The sequence below is a fragment of the Myxine glutinosa genome, chromosome 8 (genome assembly GCF_964187855.1).
Source record: "Myxine glutinosa chromosome 8, kmMyxGlut1.1, whole genome shotgun sequence".
NCBI lineage: Eukaryota > Metazoa > Chordata > Myxini > Myxiniformes > Myxinidae > Myxine > Myxine glutinosa.
The window spans coordinates 105,529,417-105,554,586 of NC_136268.1; the positions used below are offsets into that span (position 1 = coordinate 105,529,417).

General features: G+C 44.4%; 1 protein-coding gene across 2 annotated transcripts in view; it reads left to right on the forward strand.

The window, feature by feature from the left end:
- LOC137432812 (ras GTPase-activating protein nGAP) overlaps positions 1–25,170 on the forward strand; it is a 234,643-nt gene that overhangs the window by 124,957 nt on the left and 84,516 nt on the right. For both annotated transcript variants that reach the window (XM_068125041.2, XM_078783644.1), the window contains exon 3: positions 7,687–7,801. In XM_068125041.2, coding sequence (XP_067981142.2) covers positions 7,687–7,801 — 115 coding nt within the window. The remainder of the gene's footprint in view (positions 1–7,686; positions 7,802–25,170) is intronic.

Consider the following 25,170-nt stretch of genomic DNA (forward strand, 5'->3'; position numbering starts at 1 on the left):
TTATTAAAAGATCCTTACCCGTTCCACATTGAATGCTTTGATTCTACGTGTGAACAATTTAAATACAAGTTGAGGTAACTGACTAGTATCATGTACATATGTTCAACTCGGTACATTAGATATGAGAAGTAAATTAACATAAATTTATTTGTGCTGGGAAGGAACAAAGCAAAAAATGTCCACTGCATGAAGCTGACAAATAGCTGGGCGGCTTAGCTAAAAAATTCGGATCGATTGTGCCTTTTCCCTTAAAAGCATGAAACTTGGCACATGGCTAGAATACCCGAAAAGAAAGATTTTTAGTCCAGGGGGCATCCCCAATTTCACCCCATATGGCGGCCATCTTGAAATCCAAGATGGCCGTCATACAAGACCTATTTTGATGAATATCTCCATAATTAGAACAGATATCAAAATGGTATCAAGGGAGATGGAGGAGCTGTGGGTCTGCTGGACAATGCCCATGCTCTGCAAAGATGGATGGTTGCAGGTCCAGAGGTCTCAAGGGTGATTGATGAGTTTGAGACTGCACAGGAGCAACATGAAAGCAAAGTGCCATCACTGCATCATGATCAGAATAAAAGCACCCAGATGACCTTTGACAAACATGTCAGATCACTTGTATCAGTTATCGAGGAGCTAGGTAATCCATTTCTTGAAGAAACCGCTGACCTTTTGGTCCTTGACACAAAGGATATAGCAAGTGCATCAGTCGTACAAAGTGTGAAAGACGTGCAGAAAGTGGGAAAGGAGGCTCTGGAGTCATTTGTGCAAGAGAAGCTGATTGAACGCTCAAAGCCTTTGAATGATGTCGTCCCGCGCAAAAAGTTACCTCTGTTTGGCAGCTCATCAGTAACAGACCAGCTGACAGATAAACACAAGGTAGCCTCATTGAAGAGTGATGTTCAACTGTTTTCTCGCCTCTATATTGCCTGTCAAACCCGCGAGGGAAACCTGGATGAATTTTTCCGTCATGAAAATCAATCTTTCCCTCCATCTCTGTCCAAGGATGGGAAGCTTTGACCTGGTACAAAGAGCGACCTTTTGGACTGCTTAGAGGAACTTTCACCATCAAGCACACAGATGCCAGAGGTGACGTGTCATACTTGACGGGGCAGTAATTGTTCAAAAGCTGAAGCCCGATGTTGGCACAGTCAAAACATTTGGCGAATATGCCGAAAAGGTCTTCATCCCATTTGTTTTCTCACAGTACAAATCTGCAACCCGACTTGATCTGGTGTGGGACCATTACCTACCCGACAGCCTTAAGAGCATGACCCGTGAAAAGCGTGGCAAGGGGGTTCGCCGACGAGTAGATACCTCAGTTGCAATTCCTGGACAGTGGCAGAACTTTCTTCGAGTTGATGAAAACAAGCGTGAACTCTTCAGCTTCCTTTCCAATGAAACAATTAAATCATTTGAAGACCAGCGCAAGGAGCTAGTTGTCACACTTGATACAGAGGTTCTTACTGCTCCACCACGCATTGATCTAGAATCACTCTCCCCGTGCACTCAGGAAGAGGCAGATGGTCGGATGTTCCTACATGCTGCTGATGCAACACAGAGAGGGCATAGTAAGGTCCTCATACAAACTGTGGACACAGATGTTGTCGTGCTTGCAGTTACAGCATCCCAGAAGCTTTCAGTGATGATATGGTTACAATTTGGGACAGGCAAGAACATGCGATTTATCTCTGCACATGATATAGCCACAGCTCTTGGCCCTGAGAAATCTAAAGCCCTCCCCATGTTTCATGCACTAACAGGGTGTGACACTTCTTCAGCGTTTAATGGGCGTGGAAAGGTAACTGCATGGAATGTGTGGGAATCATTCCCTGAGCTCACAGAGGTACTAGCAGAAATTTGCCACCAGAGCACAGAGATAACTGAAACCTGCATGAACGTCATTGAGAGATTTGTTATTCTGTTGTATGATCGCACAATTACTGCTACTGACATTAACATTGTACGAAAGAAACTGTTTGCAAAGAAGGGCAGACCTGTGGAATCAATTCCACCAACACATGATGCCCTTGTGCAGCACGTAAAGCGGGCAGTATACCAAGGCGCACTATGCTGGGGACAAGCATTGCATGCTAAGCCTGATCTACCAAGCCCCACTGAATGAGGTTGGCAAAAAATGTCTGCTGGCCAGTTCAAACCAATATGGACAACACTTCCAGAGGCTGCAAAGATCTGCAATGAACTTGTTAAGTGTGGGTGCAAAAAAGGATGTACTGGTCGTTGCCGGTGTAAGAAAGCTGCACTTCCCTGTACTTCTCTCTGCGCATGTGATGGAGAATGCAGCAAAGACTAGAAAACCACAAGATGGCACAGTTACAGTCTGCGATGTCATAGACACTTTTAATCACTGAAGAATGCCAACCTGTTAAGAGTATTTATATGCATTCCCAGTATGCATGATACTATGCAAAATTAATATTTTCATATGACTGCTTAATATTTTATGTTACCATTGGATTCCTAGACCCTAAAAATGTAGGTGTAGGCACTGCAACCATTTAGATAGCTGTTCTAATTATGGAGATATTCATCAAAACAGGTCTGTTATGGCGGCCATCTTGGATTTCAAGATGGCTGCCATATACTATTGAATATTTTATGTTGCCATTGGATTCCTAGACCCTAAAAATGTAGGTATAGGCACTTCAACCATTTTGATATCTGTTCTAATTATGGAGATATTCATCAAAACAGGTCTTGTATGACGGCCATCTTGAATTTCAAGATGGCCGCCATATGGGGTGAAATTGGAGATGCCCCCTGGACTAAAAATCTTTCTTTTCGGGTATTCTAGCCATGTGCCAAGTTTCATGCTTTTAAGGGAAAAGGCACAATTCATCAGTTAAGCAGCCCCACTAAAATATAAACTTGAGTTAGACAACTTTTAAGAATGCACATGGCAATATACGAAGCCCTGTGTTGTAATTTCCTTGATAGCTTGTACTCAAATAGGTATGTAAGTAAATGTGGTACTTTACACAAGTTGAAGTAATACTACAGTGACTTGAGACTTGACTTGATATTTGTCCTTAAAGACTTGAGACTTACTTGGGACTTGGCTCAAGTGACTTGTTGACATCTCTGCACTTTGATGATGTGATCATTCCCTTTTAAATAGTGGATTTGTTTTGTGAGACTTTACTGGTACACATTCAATCCCATCCCTTCCATACATTTTTAACAGTGGTCGTAATACTTCTTATCAACAGAACTGCCGCTTGATGTAGTTCAAAAAGTAGTGCTTTGTTGCATTCACAAGATAAACTGGATGCCAATGAAATGGTCTTGTCCCAGTGGTGCCATTTGTTAGTTTCGCTGCGGAGGGGATGAGAGACTATTGTTGTGTGTGTGTGTGTGTGTGTGTGTGTGTGTGTGTGTGTGTGTGTGTGTGTGTGTGTGTGTGTGTGTGTGTGTGTGTGTGTGTGTGTGTGTGTGTGTGTGTTGTGTGTTTTTTCCGCTTTAAAAAGGGGTTTCTCTGCAACCGCTTGTCCGATCAATGCAAAACTTTAAACATAGGAGGGAATCCCTATGGATAATATTTTTTGTGATGACGTAATAGGTCACATGGTATGGCAGCCATGTTGGATTAAAGGAAAAAATTGGGCATAATCTTGTCTGAAACCACTCAACGAAAAAAATTGAAACTTGGCACGTCATCAACTCCCCATTGCATACATTGGGTGACAACAATGACATCATCAGTGAAGTGGTATTCCAGCCATAATTGGTTTAATTGAAATCCATATCTGAAAAATCTGAAAATCTGTATATCTGATCTATGACCAGATGTGGGTGAAGAATGAAATTTATGATATCATCAGTCACATGGTATGGAAGCCTTATTGGATTAAAGGAAAACGCTCAGGCATCATTTTCTCCAAGACAACTCAACGATAAAATTTTAAACTTGGCATATGTCATCAATTCCCCATGGGGTATATAGGGTGATAACGATGACGTCATCAGAAAAATGGTGATCGAGCCATAATTGGTTGAATTGAAATCCTCATCTGCCAAATCTGAAACTTCATATATCTGATCTATGACCTGATGTGACAGAATAATTAAATTGATGACATTCATAATCTATTCCCAGAAACGATGTGACGTAATAAATAGGGGGCATGGATGATACAGGTATTGGGCCATAATAGCAGTGAGCCAAAATAGTAGCGTGTTCAGTTAACGATGGTATTCATGTTCAGAATGAACGCACAAGGTGAGACTTTGCGCTCCATGAGTGCCGTTGTAGTTTTGCTTTGTTTTTCTTTATCGTTACACTTCAGTTGTCAGTATCACACCCAGCTTCATGTGTTATTAGATTATATTTGTAGCTCTGTTACTTCTATCATTCTCCCTGATGATGTCCCAATAATTACACCAGAATAAATGCCGTTTTAAACGGAACCTAAATGGTTACAATGTGTTTCCTCGTTCCAATTCACTCCCGCATTTCCCGTGCCCTGGATTCAACACTGAGTAACGCTGTCGGCGTGTTGTATTGCAGTTACGAATGGGGATCGGGGCATCCGAATTGAGATTTGCACGGAGCATCCTGGAGATATGTACAACCCTCCGTGAAATCGGACGGGTTTATCGAATCTTTTTTGCTGTCTTTTGTTAGAAAGGCCGCTTTGTAACCTAACTTATGGTTCAACGTGTAAATGATGCGTGATTAATACTTGTGCAATAATTTGATTGGTGCAATAATTTGATTGGTGAATGACAAAAAGTAGAGCCTGGTGTTGGCTTAGCGGTTAGGGTGCAGGCTTGGGATCCTAGGATCCTGGGTTCGAATCCCGATCGATCGCTGAATTAACGCCAGGGGGGTTGCCCAGGGCTAGGGGTCGAGGCCTGTCATCCTTCCGAGGTCGGCAAATTGAGTACCAGCTTGCTGGGATGAATGATCCCGGTGTGTACCCCGGCTTAGAATAGGTACACCGTATCCCTGCGCATCGTAAGAGCGTGACCAAGGGTTGGCGTCAGGAAGGGCATCCGGCCATAAAAACATTGCCTCAAACAGGGAACCATGATTGTCATGGGGCCCGCATGGCTAACTCCCGCTCTAGCGGGGGAAATGGCCTTAAAACGATCATTCATTCATATTCAATGACAAAAAGTGAAGTTGTAAATTGAGCCCAGACTTTATCAATTTCTTATTATGTTAATTATAATCGTTTTTGTCCCATATCTCCAATATTCATATTATTATAATTAATATGTTTTGTATTCCCATTAAGCCGGTACAACGATTGATTTTCGGTGTAATTTTGAAGTCGTTATGTTGCTTTCACAATTTTTTTCTGGCTAATAGTTTGCATCCAATCACCAAATATTTGCCTTTGTGAGATTTCACCTCTCTTACAAACCAGGAAGCTTGTTACCTCGGCCACCAAAGGTAGAAGGAGGTTATGTTTTCACCCCTGCCTATCTGTCAGTCTGTGAACAGGATATCTCAAAAAGTTATGGACGGATTCGGATGAAATTTTGTGGACAGTTTGGGTGTGTGAAAAGGACAAATTTATTAGATATTGGTGAATATCTGCATCCAGTTCCAGGTACTAGACTTTTAAAAGTGAGAGGTGCCCTTTCAGAGATGGGGCCAAAACGGAAACATATCATGATATTTGAAAAAGTCGTGGATGAGTTATGGCAAAACTAGGTGGATGAATTAGATAGGTGAGAAGAACAAGCAGATTTGATTTTTGATCAGGTCCGGATACAGATCTGGCCTATAAGTGGGATACAAAACAAGTTTATGAACTGTTCAGCCTGACTGAGGTTTGTGCTCTACTGAGTGTCGTTGTAGTTACCTCCGCCACCAAAGGTGGATGGAGGTTATGTTTTCACCCCTGTCTGTCTGTTTGTCCGTTTGTCTGTCCGTTTGTGAACAAAATATCTCAAAAAGTTGTGGACGAATTCGGACGAAATTTGGCAAAGATGTAGCGTATGTGACGAGGACGAAATGATTCGATTTTGGTGACGATCTGGATTCGGATCCGGCTACTAGAATTTTTCAAGTGATTCTTCACCATTGGGTGATGGGGCCAAAAACGATACATAGCAGGATATCTCAAAAAGTTGTGGACGGATTTGGACGAAACTTGGTGGACCGGTTGGGTGTCTGACAAGGACGATTCGATTCGATTTTGGTGAAGATCTGAATATGGATTCGGATATGAGAGTTATTTAATTTTCTAAGTGATTCTTCACCATTGGAAGATGGGGCCAAAAACAATACATAGCAGGATATCTCAAAAAGTTATGGATGAATTTGGACGAAACTTGTTGGACAGGTTGCGTGCGTGACAAGGAATATTGTCTTCAAGATTCAATTTTGGTGAAGATCTGGATCCAGCTAGAAGAAGTTTTTTTAAGTGATTCTTCAGCATTGAGTGATATGGCCAACCAGGTGGAGGTGTGATAACTGTGATATGCTCTCTATGAGTGCCATTCTCGTTCATCATGTGTTGGACATACTGAAAGAATTTACGTGTTAATTTATTTAGTCGGCCTAAATATGGGTTCAGAATCTGGCACATCAGATAAATCCATACTTCTTAGGTGTGTTTGATTAAAGCAAAGTTTTAAAATTGATAGGTTTAAATGAGTCTTTCAAAGATGTCTTCAAGTCAAGTGCTGCACGTGGTGTATTAAAAAGTTTACTTAAAATTTATATTTAAAATTGTTATGTTAAAATTTATATAACATATTTAAACTAGAACGCCACTCAGTAGAGCGCATACTCCCGCCGTGCTTGGCCGCTGCTGAGCCCTATCTTCCAATTGTAAAAAAAATCCTTTAAAAAATTCCTGGATCCGGAATAATATCCTGAGCTTCACCAAAAACTAATCAATTCTTCCTTATCCCAAGGGCAATCATCCCACCAACTTTCATCCAAATCCGTTCAGGATTTTTCCAGATATCTTGTTCACGAACACACGAACACACACACGGACGGACACGATCGAATGCATTACTCCCTGGCGGGAGTAAAAAGGGATGTCCACCAAGGGTTTAACGGGAGGCAGTGTATAAGAGCATGTTTTGGTCAGTTATGTAAAACCAATTTCTGAGTGTTCATTCAACTGCAAACATCTGTAGCAAGAATGGTATTTGCCTGTTGCTAGGTAACCTCCTGGCTGGGTGCCAATGTGCTTTGGCGATGCTGGAGGACTGAATTGATTCTCCCTTTGTTTGGAAACAAGCTGGCTGGTTGCAAAATTATTTTGGTGGACTGCAATTGGCATTTTCATATTTCATGTTCGCTCTTGCACGTGCCTCGACTATGTCTGCAAAATAAATAAATAAATAAATACTGCTCACATGTCTTTCTGGTATCTGCTTTCTGCTCCTATCCATTGTATCGCAGGCTGTGGAATTATTTTGCTGCTTTCATAATGGAGTTTATTGAGAAATCATGTGCATGCATGCATGTGTGCGTGCACGTGTATACGTGCCCATGAATTACAGTCTTTTACCATTGAAATAAAGTACAGGTAATATATAAAAAGATAGACTGTTCTATAATGTGTCCAGAGACATGCCAAGAATCCCATCATGCCGGTTATTGGTGCAAAGAATGCTTTGATGTCTTTTTCATTCCTCTACGCACTGGTTCTTGCACAGACTCATTATTTATTTATTTTTGGGTTTTGCCAGATTCGTCCGGAGCTGCTGCAAGAGCTTCGCTCCGAGTCATGCAAAGTGAGGACATTGCGTCGTGCGATCAGCGTTCCTGCTGAGACGGCTGCAGGATCTGCTGATCTCGACCTAGGTGAGAAGACATCGCATGTGACGAAACACCTATCTCTGATCCTCACTCCCTCCCTCCACCCCACCCCTACCCCTCAGCCACCCGCATCCCCCTCCACCTGCCCTGAGCATACTTCCCCCTTTCTCAATATGCAATGAATTGGTATACTTGTGTACCTATCTCTCCTGGCTTCGTACTGCAATGACAAAAAACTATAAACTAACCGTTTTGATGATTGCAACCTTTTCCTCATGCAGGTATTTCCTTTTCCTCATGCAGGTACAAATTGTAAACACCAATGCGGAGCCAAAATATGCTCTTGCATTTTCCACATTATAAACGTTTTAAACATTCTTTGTGCCGCTGTCAATGGAAAATGTATAACCTCCCACTATAAATAAACGCAGTAGGCCATAAGTCGCAACCTCAGCCCCCTCCCCCTGCTAGGGGTTTTTTAAGACCGTAAACTTGAGAAAGCTAAGAGTATTTATTTTCGATATTTACACATTTGATAAGAAATATCATGGCAGAATAAAGCTACGCGCTGCGCACACATTTGGTTCAGTCGCCAAGGGAATAACAAAATGAGGTAACCTTCAATTATACCATGTCCTTATTTCTCAAAAACCCAAAGCCATTCATTAGAACAATTTGCTTTTTTATTAGGCGATCTGATATTTTCGGTATAAAATTACAGGATTTTCTTGAGGCCGAGCTTTTCGATGTCGCTGATCTTGTGTGAAGCTGCTCTGACAGGGTCCACGATGTCCTCCGGTGATGGTTTGGCAGAGATCTTGCACAAGTGACATGATTAACTTTCCTTTTCTGCCCGATGAACCCGTCAATCTCCTGCTAGCAATTTCCCATGAGAGGAAAAACTTGGTGTAAGAGGTTGTGCTTGAGTAGTGCCACAAAAGTACGAAGGTCCCGGACCATGGCGAAGGCATAATGGGAGATTCTTTCAGGGTACGTCTGATAAGTCCATGGCCAGACTATTGATGCTTTCACTAACCTGTTTGTATCTGAAGCAGCAATTTAAAATGCCTCAACTGTCTGAAGAATACACAAGTTCCCTCTATATGTTGTTGGGTTGCCAAGATTGTATTTGAGCCCCAAACTTTTTCACGAGCTTAGCTTTCAAATCGTCTTGAATGGCAGATTGTAAAGTTCTAGGCTATCATGTGGTATAAATAGGAAATGCTTTTCCTGAACGACATTTACCTGCTCAATAGTGAACCCGTTGATGGTGCTTTCTTCAACACAATATCGTATGTATGCAAAAGCTTTGGGTCGTTCCATTAGCATTTTCAGCCTCGCTCCCGATGCTGGGAAAAGCATGTTCAAATCCCACGTACCAAAAGTGTTTGTCCATTGTCCATGAATGGCCCCTGTCCTGTATGAGCTCCTCCACAGGCTTTATATCGCTGTCATAAAAATACACCTGCCTCATGAGTATTCCCCTTCTCGTTGTCTTGTCTTGCTCTTTTTTCACAATGGTCGTCTGTGTGGGTGTAGTCCCTGCGTCATAAAGGATGTGGTAGTCGTCCATGGCTGTTGAAAGTATCCTGCATCTTTTTCTTCTTTCTGAGACTGCTTTGATAGACCTTTCTTCACTTTTTGTGACACATCTTATGAGGTTCTCTTCTTTCTCCTGTGTTCTTTTGCAAAGTTTTTCACAAAATAAGACATTTAACTGCAGAAAATACCATAGACTTTTATTGTGAGGACCATTCCTTTTTGGAGTTTCAGGGTACTTGTTGTGTTCCAAGTAAAATTCCACTTTTGTGCTCCATGTAAATGGTTGCGGAGGTTTCTCCATGCATTGATGGAACACAACAACAACAACAACAACAACAACATGCATTTTAAGGCCATTTTCCCTGCTAGAGCGGGGGTTAGCCTTGCGGTCCCTATGACAATCTTCTCCATTTTGCCCTATTTTCTGCATCTCTCCTTGTTTCTGCATCTTTTCTGCATCATTTTCTCATCATTTCTGCATCCCCCCTTGCCCGCATTTCTTCTTCCACCATCTTTAGCCAAGTCTTCCCCATCCTCGACTTCCTTCTACATTCATTTCCATCACTCTTCTCAACCAGTCACTTTCATCCTTCCTCAACACATGACCAAACCATCTCAACCTGTTCCTCTTCACAGCATCAATCACAGGCTCTATTCCCATCATCTTTCGCAAATCATCATTTGTCTTCCTCTCTCTCAACGATACTCTGCACATCCACCGAACCATTCGCATTTCCACCCTTTCCAGCCTTCGTTGCTGCTCTACGTTCATTACCCATGTCTCGCTCCCATAAATCATAACACTTCTACACATGCAGCATACACCTTTCCCTTCAGCTTCAATGACACTCCCCTCCTCATCAGCATGCCACTCAGTTCCCAAAACTTCTTCCATGCACATCTCACTCTTGCAACCGTTGCCGAGTCTGATCCACCTTCTCCATTCAGCATGTCTTCGAGGTAGCAAAATGTTTTCACACCTTCCAGCTTCACGCCGTCTCCAAGATCCAACTCAACATTTCCTCCATCTGCAGCTCCCTTTGTGCACACCTTACATTTGAATGTAGCTGCCACACTGGTTAATGACCCTCTCAGACCACTACATTTTTGATGAACCCACTCAGCGCACATTGTACATTGAATGGAGTTCACTCCGACACCCTTCCTGCACACAGCACATGGCCACTTCTCAGTTCTTTCCACCTCACCACATGCTTTACCACTTGCCATCACCTTCGTATTTCCTATATTCACCTTCAGACATTTTGTCTCCAAACATTCCTTCCACTTGTTCATCTTTTCCTTCAGTCCATCCATACTTTCCGCAATCAACATCAGATCATCTGCCTACAACAACTCCCACGGTAAGCCCTCCTTTACGTTCTGAGCCAGCACCTCCATCACAGCTACAAATAGTAGCGGACTTAGTACCGACCCCTGATGCACTCCCACCTTCACCTCAAACTCACCACTGTTCCCGTCCTTTGTCCTTACAGCTGTGCGCGCTCTTTTGTACATTGCCATCACTACTCTGATCAACCATTCCTCCACTCCCAACTTCCTCAATGCCCATGTCAATACTTCGCGTGGAACCTTATCGAATGCTTTCTCCCGATCAACAAACCCAAGAAACAACTTCTTCCTCTTCTCCATGTACTTCTCCTGCAACTGCCTCACAATAAAGAGCGCGTCTGTCGTTCCTCTTCCTGGCATAAATCCAAACTGCATTTCATCGATCTTCACCTTCTTCCTTATCCTCCTCTCCAACACCCTTTCCAATACCTTCATTCCATGCTCCAATAACTTTATCGCTCAGTACGAGCCACACTCCAGAGGGTCACCTTTCCCCTTGTATAGAGGGATGAGGGTACTCAGTTCCCAAGCCACTGGAATGCGGCCTTCTTTCACCACCAGATTACAGACATCTGTCATTCTCTTCACACCCCAACTTCCTGCTGCCTTCAACATATCTCCCACAACTCCAGTCGGCCCTCCCGCTTTTCTACTCTTCATTGCTTTTATCGCTTCCTCAACTTCCTTCTCAGTTATCTTCTCTGCTGGTCCTAAAACTGGGTTATTCTCTATGTTGCCATCCCATTCATTCTCTGTATTCAACAGCATTTCCATATATCTTTTCCATCTTCCTTTAATTCCATCTGGGTCCACAACGATTTGTCCCACTTCATCCTTCAAGCAACTCACCCCCATCACATCACACCTCTCTTTCGCTATCTGCTTTGCAATCCTGAATACCCCTCTCTGACCCGCTTCCGAATCCAAGCTTTCTCCGAACATTTTCCTACATGCCTCCTGCGCCTTTGCTGCCTCTTTCTTTGCAGCCTTCTTGGCTGCCTTATAACTTTCATGCTCTGCTTTTTCTGCTCCCGTACCCTTCGCCTTCTGCCACTCCTTGAACTGCTTCCTCTTCTCGTTAATCCTCTTTCCAACTTCCTCATCCCACCACCATGTTTCCGAGTGCCTCGGTGGTCCTTTTGTCCATCCACATACCTCACCATCGGCTCCCAACAGACTATCTTTCATTGACATCCAACCACGTTCAATCTCAACCACATCATCCTCTACCCTACTCAGCCTCTCTTTTAATGCCTCCCTTACTGTCACCTCTTTCAACCTCTGCACCTTCATTCTCGGTTGGTACTTCACCCGCCGAGCTCTCCTCGCACCTTTTCACCCTTATGTCGCAGACAACCAAGTGGTGCTGTGAAACAGCCTCCTCCCCCGGGATCACCTTTGTGTCCTGGAGGTGCCCCCTATCTCGCCTACGCACCATCAGGTAGTCCACGGTTGTCGTCGACCCACCTGACGTGTATGTAGCAAGCTTATTATCCTCTTTCTGGAACTGAGTATTACAAATCAACAAATCAGCTCCATCAGCAATCTCCAAAATCCTTTCACCTTCTTCATTTCTCACACCATATCCGTAACCCCCATGAACTCCCTCAAAACCGTCCATACTCCTTCCCACATGTCCATTTAGGTCTCCTCCTACCACAACAACTTCCTCATCTTTCACGTTTTCCATCAGCTTCTCTATCGCACACCAGAACTTGTCCTTCTCTTCATCGCTCCGGCCAACCTGCGAAGCATATCCCGAGATGACGTTCACCAAGAGCTTTCCAATCATCATTTTCACCATCATCAACCTATCACTCACTCTAGTCACACTCACCACACTGTCTACAAACTCCTCAGAAAACAGGAAACCAACACCATTCACGCCCTCCGGGCACCCTTGCCACGCAAACTTGTATTTCTGTCCCTGCCTACCCTTCACCATTCTCACACCACTTCCCTTCCATCTCGTCTCTTGCACACAACATATATCCACTCTTCTTCTGATCAATACTTCCACCACTTCTCCTGATCTCCCTGTCATTGTCCCTACATTCCATGTCCCAAACCTCAGAAACCGATCTCCACTTCGGGCTGTACCCTGCCCATATGTAGTTGTAATTGTCATGGTTCTCTTTTTGAGGCAATGTTTTTATGGCCGGATGCCCTTCCTGACGCCAACCCTCTTAGTCGCCTCTTACGACACGCAGGGATACGGTGTACCTATTCTAACCAGGGTACACACCGGGATAAAACTTTGAATAAAACCAAACGGGTTTAATCCCGAACGAATAAACGGAGAATGAAATCAATAATAACTATATACAATGAAGTATCTATATCCAATCAATAATAACTATATACAATTGAGTACCAGTTCACTGGTAATTCCCTGTTGGTCGTTAAAGGCGGCAAAAAGGGTTGGCGTCAGGAAGGGCATCCGGCCGTAAAACATTGCTTCAAAAAGGGGACCAAAAAACAACAACAACCACGGTTCCCGAAAAAGGCCAACCCCCGCTTTGCGGGGGAAAATGGCCTCTAAAGGTGGTTATTATTATATACTAGCAGAAGTACCCGGCATTGCCGGGTGGGGGAGGGGGAGGGGGAAGGGGAGGGGAGGGGAACGGGGGGAGAGCGAGCCCCTTGGTAAAGCGAGCGATTTTTTTTTTCATAGCGTCATAGCGTCATAGCGTCATAGCGTTTCATAGCGTTTCATAGCGTCATAGCGATTTTTTTTTTCATATCGTTTCATAGCGTCATAGCGATTTTTTTTTTCATAGCGTCATAGCATCATAGCGTTCATATCGTTCGTAGCGTCATAGCGTCATAGCGATTTTTTTTTTTCATAGCGTCATAGCGTCATATCGTTCATAGCGTCATATCGTTCATAGCGTCATCGCGTTCATAGCGTTTCATAGCGTCATAGCGATTTTTTTTTTCATAGCGTCATAGCGTCATAGCGTCATATCGTTCATAGCGTACGTTTCATAGCGTCATAGCGTCATATCGTCATATCGTCATCGCGTTCATAGCGTTTCATAGCGTCATAGCGATTTTTTTTTTCATAGCGTCATAGCGTCATATCATTCATAGCGTCATAGCGTTCATAGCGTCATAGCGCCATCACGTGATCGCTCTGAGCGAATCAGCGCCCACCTGCTCTGATTCCGTTGATTCCGAACGCTGAAATGCGCTGAGGTAAATATGAATAAAAAATATGGATCCTCAAATATTTTGAGTTCGGCCATGTTCGTCCCAGGCTCAATGGCCATGTCTGTGTCAAATATCAAGCACGTAAGCCTCTCCGTTTAGGAGTCTATCGGTAACATTACACACACACACACACACACACACACACACACACAAACTGTGTTTTATCTATCTATAATTCCAGTAATCTCCAGTAATAATGTATGTATGTATGTATGTATGTATGTATGTCTGTGACCGCTGTTTCTCGACAACCACGGGTCCGATATACTTTAAACTTGCCAGGTATATTGCTGGGGACCCGAGGATGTGCCTTTTCAAGGTTTCATATTAATCGGAGAAGTAGTTACCGAGCTATGTCCAAAAAACGATTCAACCAATCAGAGAGCAGCGAGCTATCACGTGTGCCGAACGTGGCGAACAGACTCTGCCTCGGACGGCACATTTGAGAGCGTATTCATTTATTTCACGTTGGCAAACTATGTTGCCGCTATGTTGGCGTTAAACGATGTTTTAAAACTAATTAAAACTAATTTGCGATTCTTTCGCTTTCCTGCGCGTTTGTGCATGCTATGGCGATTTCTTTACCAAACTCCGCAAGCCGTTCGCTTTGGACCAAACCATTTCATGTAAATAGAGGGGGGGGATTGTCACCGTACTCGCTAGCCGTTCGCTTTGGACCAAACCATTTCATGTAAATAGAGGGGGGGGGGGGGATTGTCACCGTACTCGCAAGCCGTTCGCTTTGGACCAAACCATTTCATGTAAATAGAGGGGGGGGATTGTCACCGTACTCGCAAGCCGTTCGCTTTGGACCAAACCATTTCATGTAAATAGAGGGGGGGGATATAATTTTAGATATAGATATAGTACGGGCATGCCCTAGTATATATAGATATAATGAAGTAAAATAAATCCGATAAAAACTAAGGCGTCAAGTCACAAGCACAGACGGGGCGAGGGACACAAAATGGCGACTTATCTCTGGGGACAGCCGTTGAGAGGATGGGCACGGAGCAGGTGATGAGAGGATGGGCACGGAGCAGGCGATGAGATGAGCAGGATGACGAAGAGATGATGAGGAGACGAACAGGACCATCAACAGGCAATGGTGGAGGATGATAACACCAATGCCAAAGCAGGCAGGCAGGATAACCTCCTTAAAGCTCTCCTTCTTAGGCAGACCAATCTCCTCAGAATACCAGTTCTCACCAAAAACGTGAGCTCCTCTCCTCAGGCTCGCGGTACAGTTAATTCTCCTCAGGCTCGCGGTGCAGTTAATTCTCCTCAGGCTCGCGGTACAGTTAATTCTCCTCAGGCTCACGGTACAGTTAATTCTCCTCAGGCTCGCGGTACAGTTAATTCTCCTCAGGCTCGCGGTGCAGTTAATTCTCCTCAGGCTCGCGGTACAGTTAATTCTCCTCAGGCTCGCGGTACAGTTAATTCTCCTCAGGCTCGCGGTACAGTTAATTCTTCTCAGGCTCGCGGTGCAGTTAATTCTCCTCAGGCTCGCGGTACAGTTAATTCTCCTTCCAGGTCATCCAAGCTAAATTTTCCGGGCCAGATCCGTCGTGTCTTTCTGGTATATTTTTGTCCCTGTGTTTCTGCTGGTGTTGTCATCCCTTGCTTCCGTATTTGATGCATGACGCATTGATGGAACAATCTCTTCAAATCGCACAGACGTTGCCTATTGTCTAATGCATCTTAATTGTTTTTTGAATCCCTAAAATAAAAAAAATCCTGTGGGTTAATATAATGTAAGAATTGAATGAAACAAGTTAAACCTTGTGCAGTCTTTGCATGTTTGGCTTTGGATGATACGGTTAATTATACATGTACAAGGATTACAAAAACATGAAACTGTACAAGTGAAACTCTTGCCTCGCCCAACCTTTGAAATTAAATTAATTGTTTGCCAAATTTGTTCAAGATAAAACTTTTCATATCTTTGTTTGTGTGATAACTTGAGAAGGTGTTTCAACATTTGTCAGGTCATTCTCAGAAATTCATTCCTTCATGATGCAATTCTCCTGGAACATTATCTGTGAATCCTTGGGGTGTTTCACACACACACACACACACACACACACACACACACACACACACACACACACACACACACACACACACACATATACAGTCACGTGAAAAAGTAAGTACACCTCATGTAAAGTTTTGACTTTTTCAACATATTTCAACATCCAGCTATTTGTTCTTCATTTCAACAATATTGATAGATAAAGGTGATATAATATAACAAATATCATGAAACATTTACATTTTGTAGTCCATTGTATAATTTAAATAAACGTAAATGCAAATTTCGCATGTGGAAAAAGTAAGTACACCCCTACATTTATCACTACTTCAAAGACCTAAAATTAGAATCAGGTGCACCAGCTCAGGTGCAACTGATTAGAACATCGTGAGAGAGGATCTTGGAGGAACCTGTCTTATTTAAACCTCAGACATTTAGTTTGGTTTGCTCTTTGTTGTTGAAGTGTGCGGCATCACCATGCCAAGATCAAAAGAGCTCTCTGAGGCCTTCAGAAAGAAGGTTATAGATGCCCACGAGTCTGGGAAGGGATTTAAAAAGATCTCCAAACAATTTGAAATCAATCATTCGACTGTCCGGAAGATCATCTACAAGTGGAGAAGATTCCAAACAACTGCCACCTTGTTCAGGCCAGGCCGCCCCAGCAAGTTCAGCCCGAGAGTAGACCGCAAGATGCTGAAAGAAGTCTCTAAGAACCCCAGGATGTCATCACGGGACCTACAGGTAGCTCTTGCCACTGTTGATATCAAAGTGCACATGTCTACCATTAGAAAGAGGCTGCACAAATTTGATCTACATGGGAGGTGTGCCAGGAGGAAACCTTTGCTGTCCAGAAAGAACATCAGGGCAAGACTAAAGTTTGCCAATGAACACCTCGGCAATGACCAGCACTTCTGGAACAATGTGCTCTGGACAGATGAGTCAAAGGTAGAGCTATTTGGCCACAGTACCAGAAGACATGTTTGGCGAAAACCAAAGACAGCATTTGACCACAAGAACCTGATACCAACTGTAAAGCATGGTGGTGGAAATATTATGGTTTGGGGCAGCTTTGCTGCATCAGGGCCCGGGCAGCTCACCATCATATAATCCACTATGAATTCTTCATTGTACCAGAGGGTGCTTGAGGAGGCCATCTGTCGGAGAGTTGAAGCTCAACCGAAGGTGGACCTTGCAACATGACAATAACCCTAAACATACCAGTAAATCCACCAAGGAATGGCTGAAAAGAAAGAAATGGAGGGTTCTGGAATGGCCAAGTCAAACCCCGGATCTAAATCCCATCGAGATGTTGTGGGGGGATTGAAACGAGGTGTGCATGCAAGAAACCCCTCAAACATCGCACAGCTGAAAGAATTCTGCATGGAGGATTGGGCAAAAATTTCTCCCAGTCGATGTCAGAGACTGGCAGACAGTTATAAGAAACGCCTACTTGAGGTTGTTTCTGCAAAAGGGGGCAATACCACCTATTAGAGCCAAGGGTGTACTTACTTTTTCCACATGCGAAATTTGCATTTATGTTTATTTAAATTATACAATGGACTACAAAATGTAAATGCTTCATGATATTTGTTATATTATATCACCTTTATCTATCAATATTGTTGAAATGAAGATCAAATAGCTGTACGTTGAAATATGTTGAAAAAGTCAAAACTTTACATGGAGTGTACTTACTTTTTCACGTGACTGTATATGGTGCTTGTGGTTTTTGACATGACGCTGACGTCATGTGCTCTCCCAATCCAAAAGCATGATCTTTTCTACCCTCATCGACCTCCTCCTTACACCCCACCCCAATCCGTCCTCCTAAATTTCCAGTTTTCCCTTCTAAGAGTTTCCTTTTGTACCCCTCTTGTCCACCCCTGTGCATCCTTTCCTGCCCCTCATTCCTCCCCACACCCATATTTTGTCCAAGTCTCCCTCTGTATTGTGGCCTTCAACTCTGCTGTTGTTGTTTCTCCCCTCTCTCTACTGTTCCTTTTGTCCTGTTGCATCCTGATCTGTTCAGTGTACAAGTACTCGCTCTTCCACGAGCCTCGACTACGTACACAAAAAGAGGTAAAAAAAGAGGGTGGGAGAAGCAGGACGAGAAGCGAGGTGAATACTTGTCCAGCAAATGCCATGCAGTGGGCGAGACGCACACTTTACAGACTTGGCCTCCTTCAATATATGCCAATAACATAGAGAGTCTTGGACTGGAATGCCTCCAGGAGAACAAGAAGGATAAAAGTTGGGACCTTTGCAAAAAAGTATGTATCCATACTTCATGATATTTTACAGGCCTTACACAGAGTGGGCACATGGATAGGAATAGTGAAGTTATTGCACATCTGTATGTTGCCATCGAATGTTTCATTGTGATTAATGAGTGGGAAAACGTGCCAATAGTGCTTTGCAAGCAGCCTCATGTGTATCAAAGTCCCTATCACATATCTTGGTGATAGGGACAAGCCTGTTGTGTCCAGGCCTAAATGCCTTCATGCTAGAATAGCTCAGGCAGAGCGACCTATCCATGCTAGAATAGCTGAGGTGGAGTAACTTGTCCATGGTAGAATAGCTGAGGTGGAGTAACTTGTCCATGGTAGAATATCTGAGGTGGAGCGACCTATCCATGGTAGCATAGCCGAGGCTGAGTGACCTATCCATGGTATAATAGCCGAGGCTGAGCGACCTATCCATGGTAGAATAGCTGAGGCAGAGCGACCTATCCATGGTATAATAGCCGAGACTGAGCGACCTCTCCATAGTAGAATAGCCGAGGTTGAGCGACCTATCCATGGTATAATAGCCGAGGCTGAGCGACCTATCCTTGGTAGAATAGCTGAGGCTGAGCGACCTATCCATGGTATAATAGCTGAGGCAGAGCGACCTATCCTTGGTAGAATAGCTGAGGCTGAGCGACCTATCCATGGTATAATAGCTGAGGATGAGCGACCTATCCATGGTATAATAGCTGAGGAAGAGCGACCTATCCATGGTATAATAGCTGAGGTGGAGTAACTTGTCCATGGTATAATAGCCGAGGCTGAGCGACCTCTCCATGGTGGAATAGCCGAGGCTGAGCGACCTATCCATGGTGGAATAGCCGAGGCTGAGCGACCTCTCCATGGTGGAATAGCCGAGGCTGAGCGACCTCTCCATGGTGGAATAGCCGAGGCTGAGCGACCTCTCCATGGTGGAATAGCTGACGCTGAGCGACCTATCCATGGTATAATAGCCGAGGCTGAAAGACCTCTCCATGGTAGAATAGCCGAGGCTGAGCGACCTATCCATGGTAGAATAGCCGAGGCTGAGTGACCTATCCATGGTATAATAGCTGAGGCTGAGCGACCTATCCATGGTAGAATAGCTGAGGAAGAGCAACCTATGCATGGTATAATAGCTGAGGTGGAGTAACTTGCCCATGGTAGAATAGCTGACGCTGAGCGACCTATCCATGGTATAATAGCTGAGGTGGAGCGACCTATCCATGGTATAATAGCTGAGGTGAGGTAACTCGTCCATGGTAGAATAGCTGAGGCTGAGCGACCTATCCATGGTAGAATAGCTGAGGTGGAGCGACCTATCCATGGTAGAATAGCTGAGGCTGAGCGACCTATCCATGGTAGAATAGCCAAGGAAGAGTGACCTATCCATGGTATAATAGCCAAGGCTGAGCGACCTATCCATGGTAGAATAGCTGAGGCAGAGTGACCTATCCATGGTATAATAGCCGAGGCTGAGCGACCTCTCTATGGTAGAATAGCCGAGGCTGAGCGACCTATCCATGGTATAATAGCCGAGGCTGAGCGACCTATCCATGGTAGAATAGCTGAGGCTGAGTGACCTATCCATGGTATAATAGCTGAGGATGAGCGACCTATCCATGGTAGAATAGCCGAGGAAGAGTGACCTATCCATGGTATAATAGCCGAGGCTGAGCGACCTATTCATGGTATAATAGCTGAGGATGAGCGACCTATCCATGGTAGAATAGCCGAGGAAGAGTGACCTATCCATGGTATAATAGCCGAAGCTGAGCGACCTATCCATGGTAGAATAGCTGAGGCAGAGCGACCTATCCATCGTAGAATAGCCGAGGCTGAGCGACCTATCCATGGTAGAATAGCCGAGGAAGAGTGACCTATCCAATATCCATGGTATAATAGCCGAGGCTGAGCGACCTATCCATGGTAGAATAGCTTAGGCAGAGCGACCTATCCATGGTATAATAGCCGAGGCTGAGCGACCTCTCCATGGTGGAATAGCCGAGGCTGAGCGACCTATCCATGGTATAATAGCCGAGGCTGAAAGACCTCTCCATGGTAGAATAGCCGAGGCTGAGCGACCTATCCATGGTAGAATAGCCGAGGCTGAGTGACCTATCCATGGTATAATAGCTGAGGCTGAGCGACCTATCCATGGTAGAATAGCTGACGCTGAGCGACCTATCCATGGTATAATAGCCGAGGCTGAAAGACCTCTCCATGGTAGAATAGCCGAGGCTGAGCGACCTATCCATGGTAGAATAGCCGAGGCTGAGTGACCTATCCATGGTATAATAGCTGAGGTGGAGTAACTTGTCCATGGTAGAATAGCTGACGCTGAGCGACCTATCCATGGTATAATAGCTGAGGTGGAGCGACCTATCCATGGTATAATAGCTGAGGTGGAGCGACCTATCCATGGTATAATAGCTAAGGTGGAGCGACCTATCCATGGAATAATAGCTAAGGTGGAGCGACATATCCATGGTATAATAGCTAAGGTGGCGCGACATATCCATTGTATAATAGCTAAGGTGGAGCGACCTGTCCATGGAATAATAGCTAAGGTGGAGCGACATATCCATGGAATAATAGCTAAGGTGGAGCGACCTATCCATGGAATAATAGCTATGGTGGAGCGTCATATCCATGGTATAATAGCTAAGGTGGAGCGACAGATCCATGGAATAATAGCTAAGGTGGAGCGACCTATCCATGGAATAATAGCTAAGGTGGAGCGACCTGTCCATGGAATAATAGCTAAGGTGGAGCGACATATCCATGGAATAATAGCTAAGGTGGAGCGACCTATCCATGGAATAATAGCTAAGGTGGAGCGACCTATCCATGGTATAATAGCTGAGGTGGAGCGACCTATCCATGGTATAATAGCTGAGGTGGAGCGACCTATTCATGGTATAATAGCTGAGGTGGAGTAACTTGTCCATGGTAGAATAGCTGACGCTGAGCGACCTATCCATGGTATAATAGCTGAGGTGGAGCGACCTATCCATGGTATAATAGCTGAGGTGGAGCGACCTATCCATGGTATAATAGCTAAGGTGGAGCGACCTATCCATGGAATAATAGCTAAGGTGGAGCGACATATCCATGGTATAATAGCTAAGGTGGCGCGACATATCCATTGTATAATAGCTAAGGTGGAGCGACCTGTCCATGGTATAATAGCTGAGGTGGAGTAATTAGTCCATGGGAGAATAGCTGAGGATGAGCAACCTATCCATGCTGGAATAGCTGAGGTGGAGTAACTTGTCCATGGTAGAATAGCTGAGGTGGAGCGACCTATCCATGGTATAATAGCTGAGGTGGAGCGACCTATCCATGGTATAATATCTGAGGCTGAGCGACCTATCCATGGTATAATAGCTGAGGATGAGCGACATATCCATGGTATAATAGCTGAGGATGAGCGACCTATCCATGGTATAATAGCTAAGGATGAGCGACCTATCCATGGTATAATAGCTGAGGATGAGCGACCTATCCATGCTAGAGTAGCTGAGGTGGAGTAACTTGTCCATGGTAGAATAGCTGAGGTGGAGCGACCTATCCATGGTATAATAGCTGAGGATGAGCGACCTATCCATGGTATAATAGCTGAGGATGAACGACCTATCCATGCTAGAGTAGCTGAGGTGGAGTAACTTATCCATGGTAGAATAGCTGAGGTGGAGCGACCTATCCATGGTATAATAGCTGAGGATGAGCGACCTATCAATGGTATAATAGCTGAGGCTGAGCGACCTATCCATGGTATAATAGCTGAGGCTGAGCGACCTATCCATGGTATAATAGCCGAGGCTGAGCGATCTATCCATGGTATAATAGCTGAGGCTGAGCGACCTATCCATGGTAGAATAGCTGAGGATGAGCGACCTATCCATGGTATAATAGCTGAGGATGAGCGATCTATCCATGGTATAATAGCCGAGGCTGAGCGATCTATCCATGGTATAATAGCTGAGGCTGAGCGATCTATCCATGGTATAATAGCTGAGGATGAGCGACCTATCCATGGTATAATAGCCGAGGCTGAGCAATCTATCCATGGTATAATAGCTGAGGATGAGCGACCTATCCATGCTAGAGTAGCTGAGGTGGAGTAACTTGTCCATGGTAGAATAGCTGAGGTGGAGCGACCTATCCATTGTATAATAGCTGAGGTGGAGCGACCTATCCATGGTATAATAGCTGAGGCTGAGCGATCTATCCGTGGTATAATAGCCGAGGCTGAGCGATCTATCCATGGTACAATAGCTGAGGCTGAGCGGACCTATCCATGGTATAATAGCCGAGGCTGAGAGATCTATCCATGGTATAATAGCTGAGGCTAAGCGACCTATCCATGGTATAATAGCCGAGGCTGAGAGATCTATCCATGGTATAATAGCTGAGGCTGAGCGACCTATCCATGGTATAATAGCTGAGGTGGAGCGACCTATCCATGGTATAATAGCTGAGGTGGAGCGACCTATCCATTGTATAATAGCTGAGGCTGAGCCACCTATCAATGGAATAATAGCTAAGGTGGAGCGACCTATCCATGGTGTAATAGCTGAGGCAGAGCGACCTATCCATGGTGTAATAGCTGAGGCAGAGCGACCTATCCATGGTGTAATAGCTGAGGCAGAACGACCTATCCATTGTATAATAGCTGAGGCTGAGCGACCTATCCATGGAATAATAGCTAAGGTGGAGCGACCTATCCATGGTGTAATAGCTGAGGTGGAGTAACTTGTCCATGGTAGAATAGGCGAATCCGAAGGCAAACTGTTGGGATAGATTGGACAATAATCGGCAATAATCGATTCAAAGTCGACAATAATAATGGGATAGATTCAATCACTTTGCCTATGATAATGACAAGGCTGACCAGTTTCTAGTTCGGGTCTGAGGTTGAGTGGATAGGTTCTTACACGTGCTTTAAAGGTAAGTGGTTGATACCGAAAAATAACACACCAAGCTTGAGGTTATATCCACTACTCCAAAAGGTGTCACCAGGCTCGTCGAGGCCCATCCGAGGTCACCTCCATTGCGTTAGAAAGCTGATTGCTCGGTTGGATTTAACGATTCTGACTTTTAGTGCGCTGCTCCTCTAAGTTGTGGATATAAATCATCGTGCGGTTGTGTGTGATGATCCTGTCGCAACCTCGGCAAATGCCCGTGAACTCCAGAATGCTATAATGGAGGAGCACGAGTTGTGTCAGTTGGAAATGAAATTGCAATCGGTTTTCCCTGAAAAATGCTTGCATTACCAAAGCTAAAGGTCACATCACATACTTGGTAATGAGTGAATCAGCCTAAAGCTTTTAAAATTTTTTGCATTTCAGTGCGCGATGATGGTTAGAATGTCTAACAAAAAGGAATTGTCTACACATTATGAGTGCAAAGTGCAGTGGAAATTTTGAACCCTCTTCAACTACAGATCCTTTCTCTTTTCTCCATCTTTCTTTTCCAACACACGACGTTCTTTTTCCACTTATCTTTCCCTTATCTTCCTTTTTCTCAACATTTCCTTCCTCTATTTATGCCACCTTCCCTTTATGTGGATTTCTGATTTATAGAGGGCCTCTTGAGGCGATGGTAAATGAAATGTATATCACGTACATTGTCGAGTCAAAATGAGGAGAGAAGTTTGAATGAAACAATGAAATCGTCGGACATGGAAGACAAGATTCGGAAGAATAATTTCCAAAATTTATTGGGTGGCCTTGCCAAGTGGAAGGTCATCTTAGCTACAGCTTGTCCATGTTAGAGAAAGGAGGCAACTCAGACAGGTCGTTGAGTCTGAATGCTGATCTAGGCACCAGCACGTCTCCGATAAATGCTTTGCGGCTTCTCTGGGTCTACCTCCAGCTGAGAGAATGGATCACCTGAACTTGCAAAGGCCTCGGTGATCAGGAAACCAGCTGAAGAATCTCCTCCCGATCATCAGAAGAAGAATAACAGCAGACATCAAATATAAATTGCCGAAGCAACAAAAAGTCTTGGAGCCTTTTTCTCACTGCTCACTATTGTAGTTAGAAAAGCTCAAATCAGTTTGGATATGTTCGGGTTAGGGCTCTGTGTCGCTGCCAAAAATTCACATAATGTTGTTGTTATGGTCTTGGGGCTCTCCTGGGTAAGGGCACGGGGATTGACATCCCAAGGATCATGGGTTCTAACAACTTGGTCTCGGGAGAGGAGAGGATGAACACATCAATACAGGATTGGCGATTAAAACCCAGCTGGCTTGTTAACAACCTTCAACTTTATTGATGAGCTATTTCCTCTGGCATAATTTACAGGAAGCTGTGTTTTATGGGTCACTCTCATCTGCCCTTAATGCAACTTACAATGGGCAATGAAATGCTGCAGAAAGAAAGTTTGTACAATCTCTTCTTCCTCCCCCCTCCTCTGCCCTCTGAATCCGAACAGTAATTCAGAAGACAATTCCAAAAAAGATCCCACAATCAGCTCGTCGAGCTTCCATCATTGCAGTGAGTTCCGTGAGTGTTTTCACTCATGTTGCAACGATTGCATTATCATCGGCTCCAATATTTGTGTCGCTTTTAGCCGGACGCTAAATGGTGGAGGTGAAGCAACGCATGTTGCAACCAAAGCAAAAGACTCCGGTTTATGGGAGAACAGACGGCTGGGTTTCCCATGGCCGCCCACACCCTCTTGCCCCCTGGTTACGGTCCGATCGTGACCAACGATGGCCGCAGGTGCCATGTTGAGAAAAACGAAAAGGCTGCTTGTGGTGAACACGACTGACACAGGCCAAACATATCGGCGATGGAGGAGATTATGGTTTGAAGCGAGTCCGGATCACTATTCCCACGTTCAACGCGAGGGCATCAAGAGTCCACCACAATGTCGGAATGCCATCATGGCGTTTCCAGACCAGGTGGGGTAGACAGATTAACCCCTCTCTTGAGGTCATTCCTGAGCCAACTGTTTTTTTCCAGACATTTTGACAGCAACATAGAGCAATCCTCATG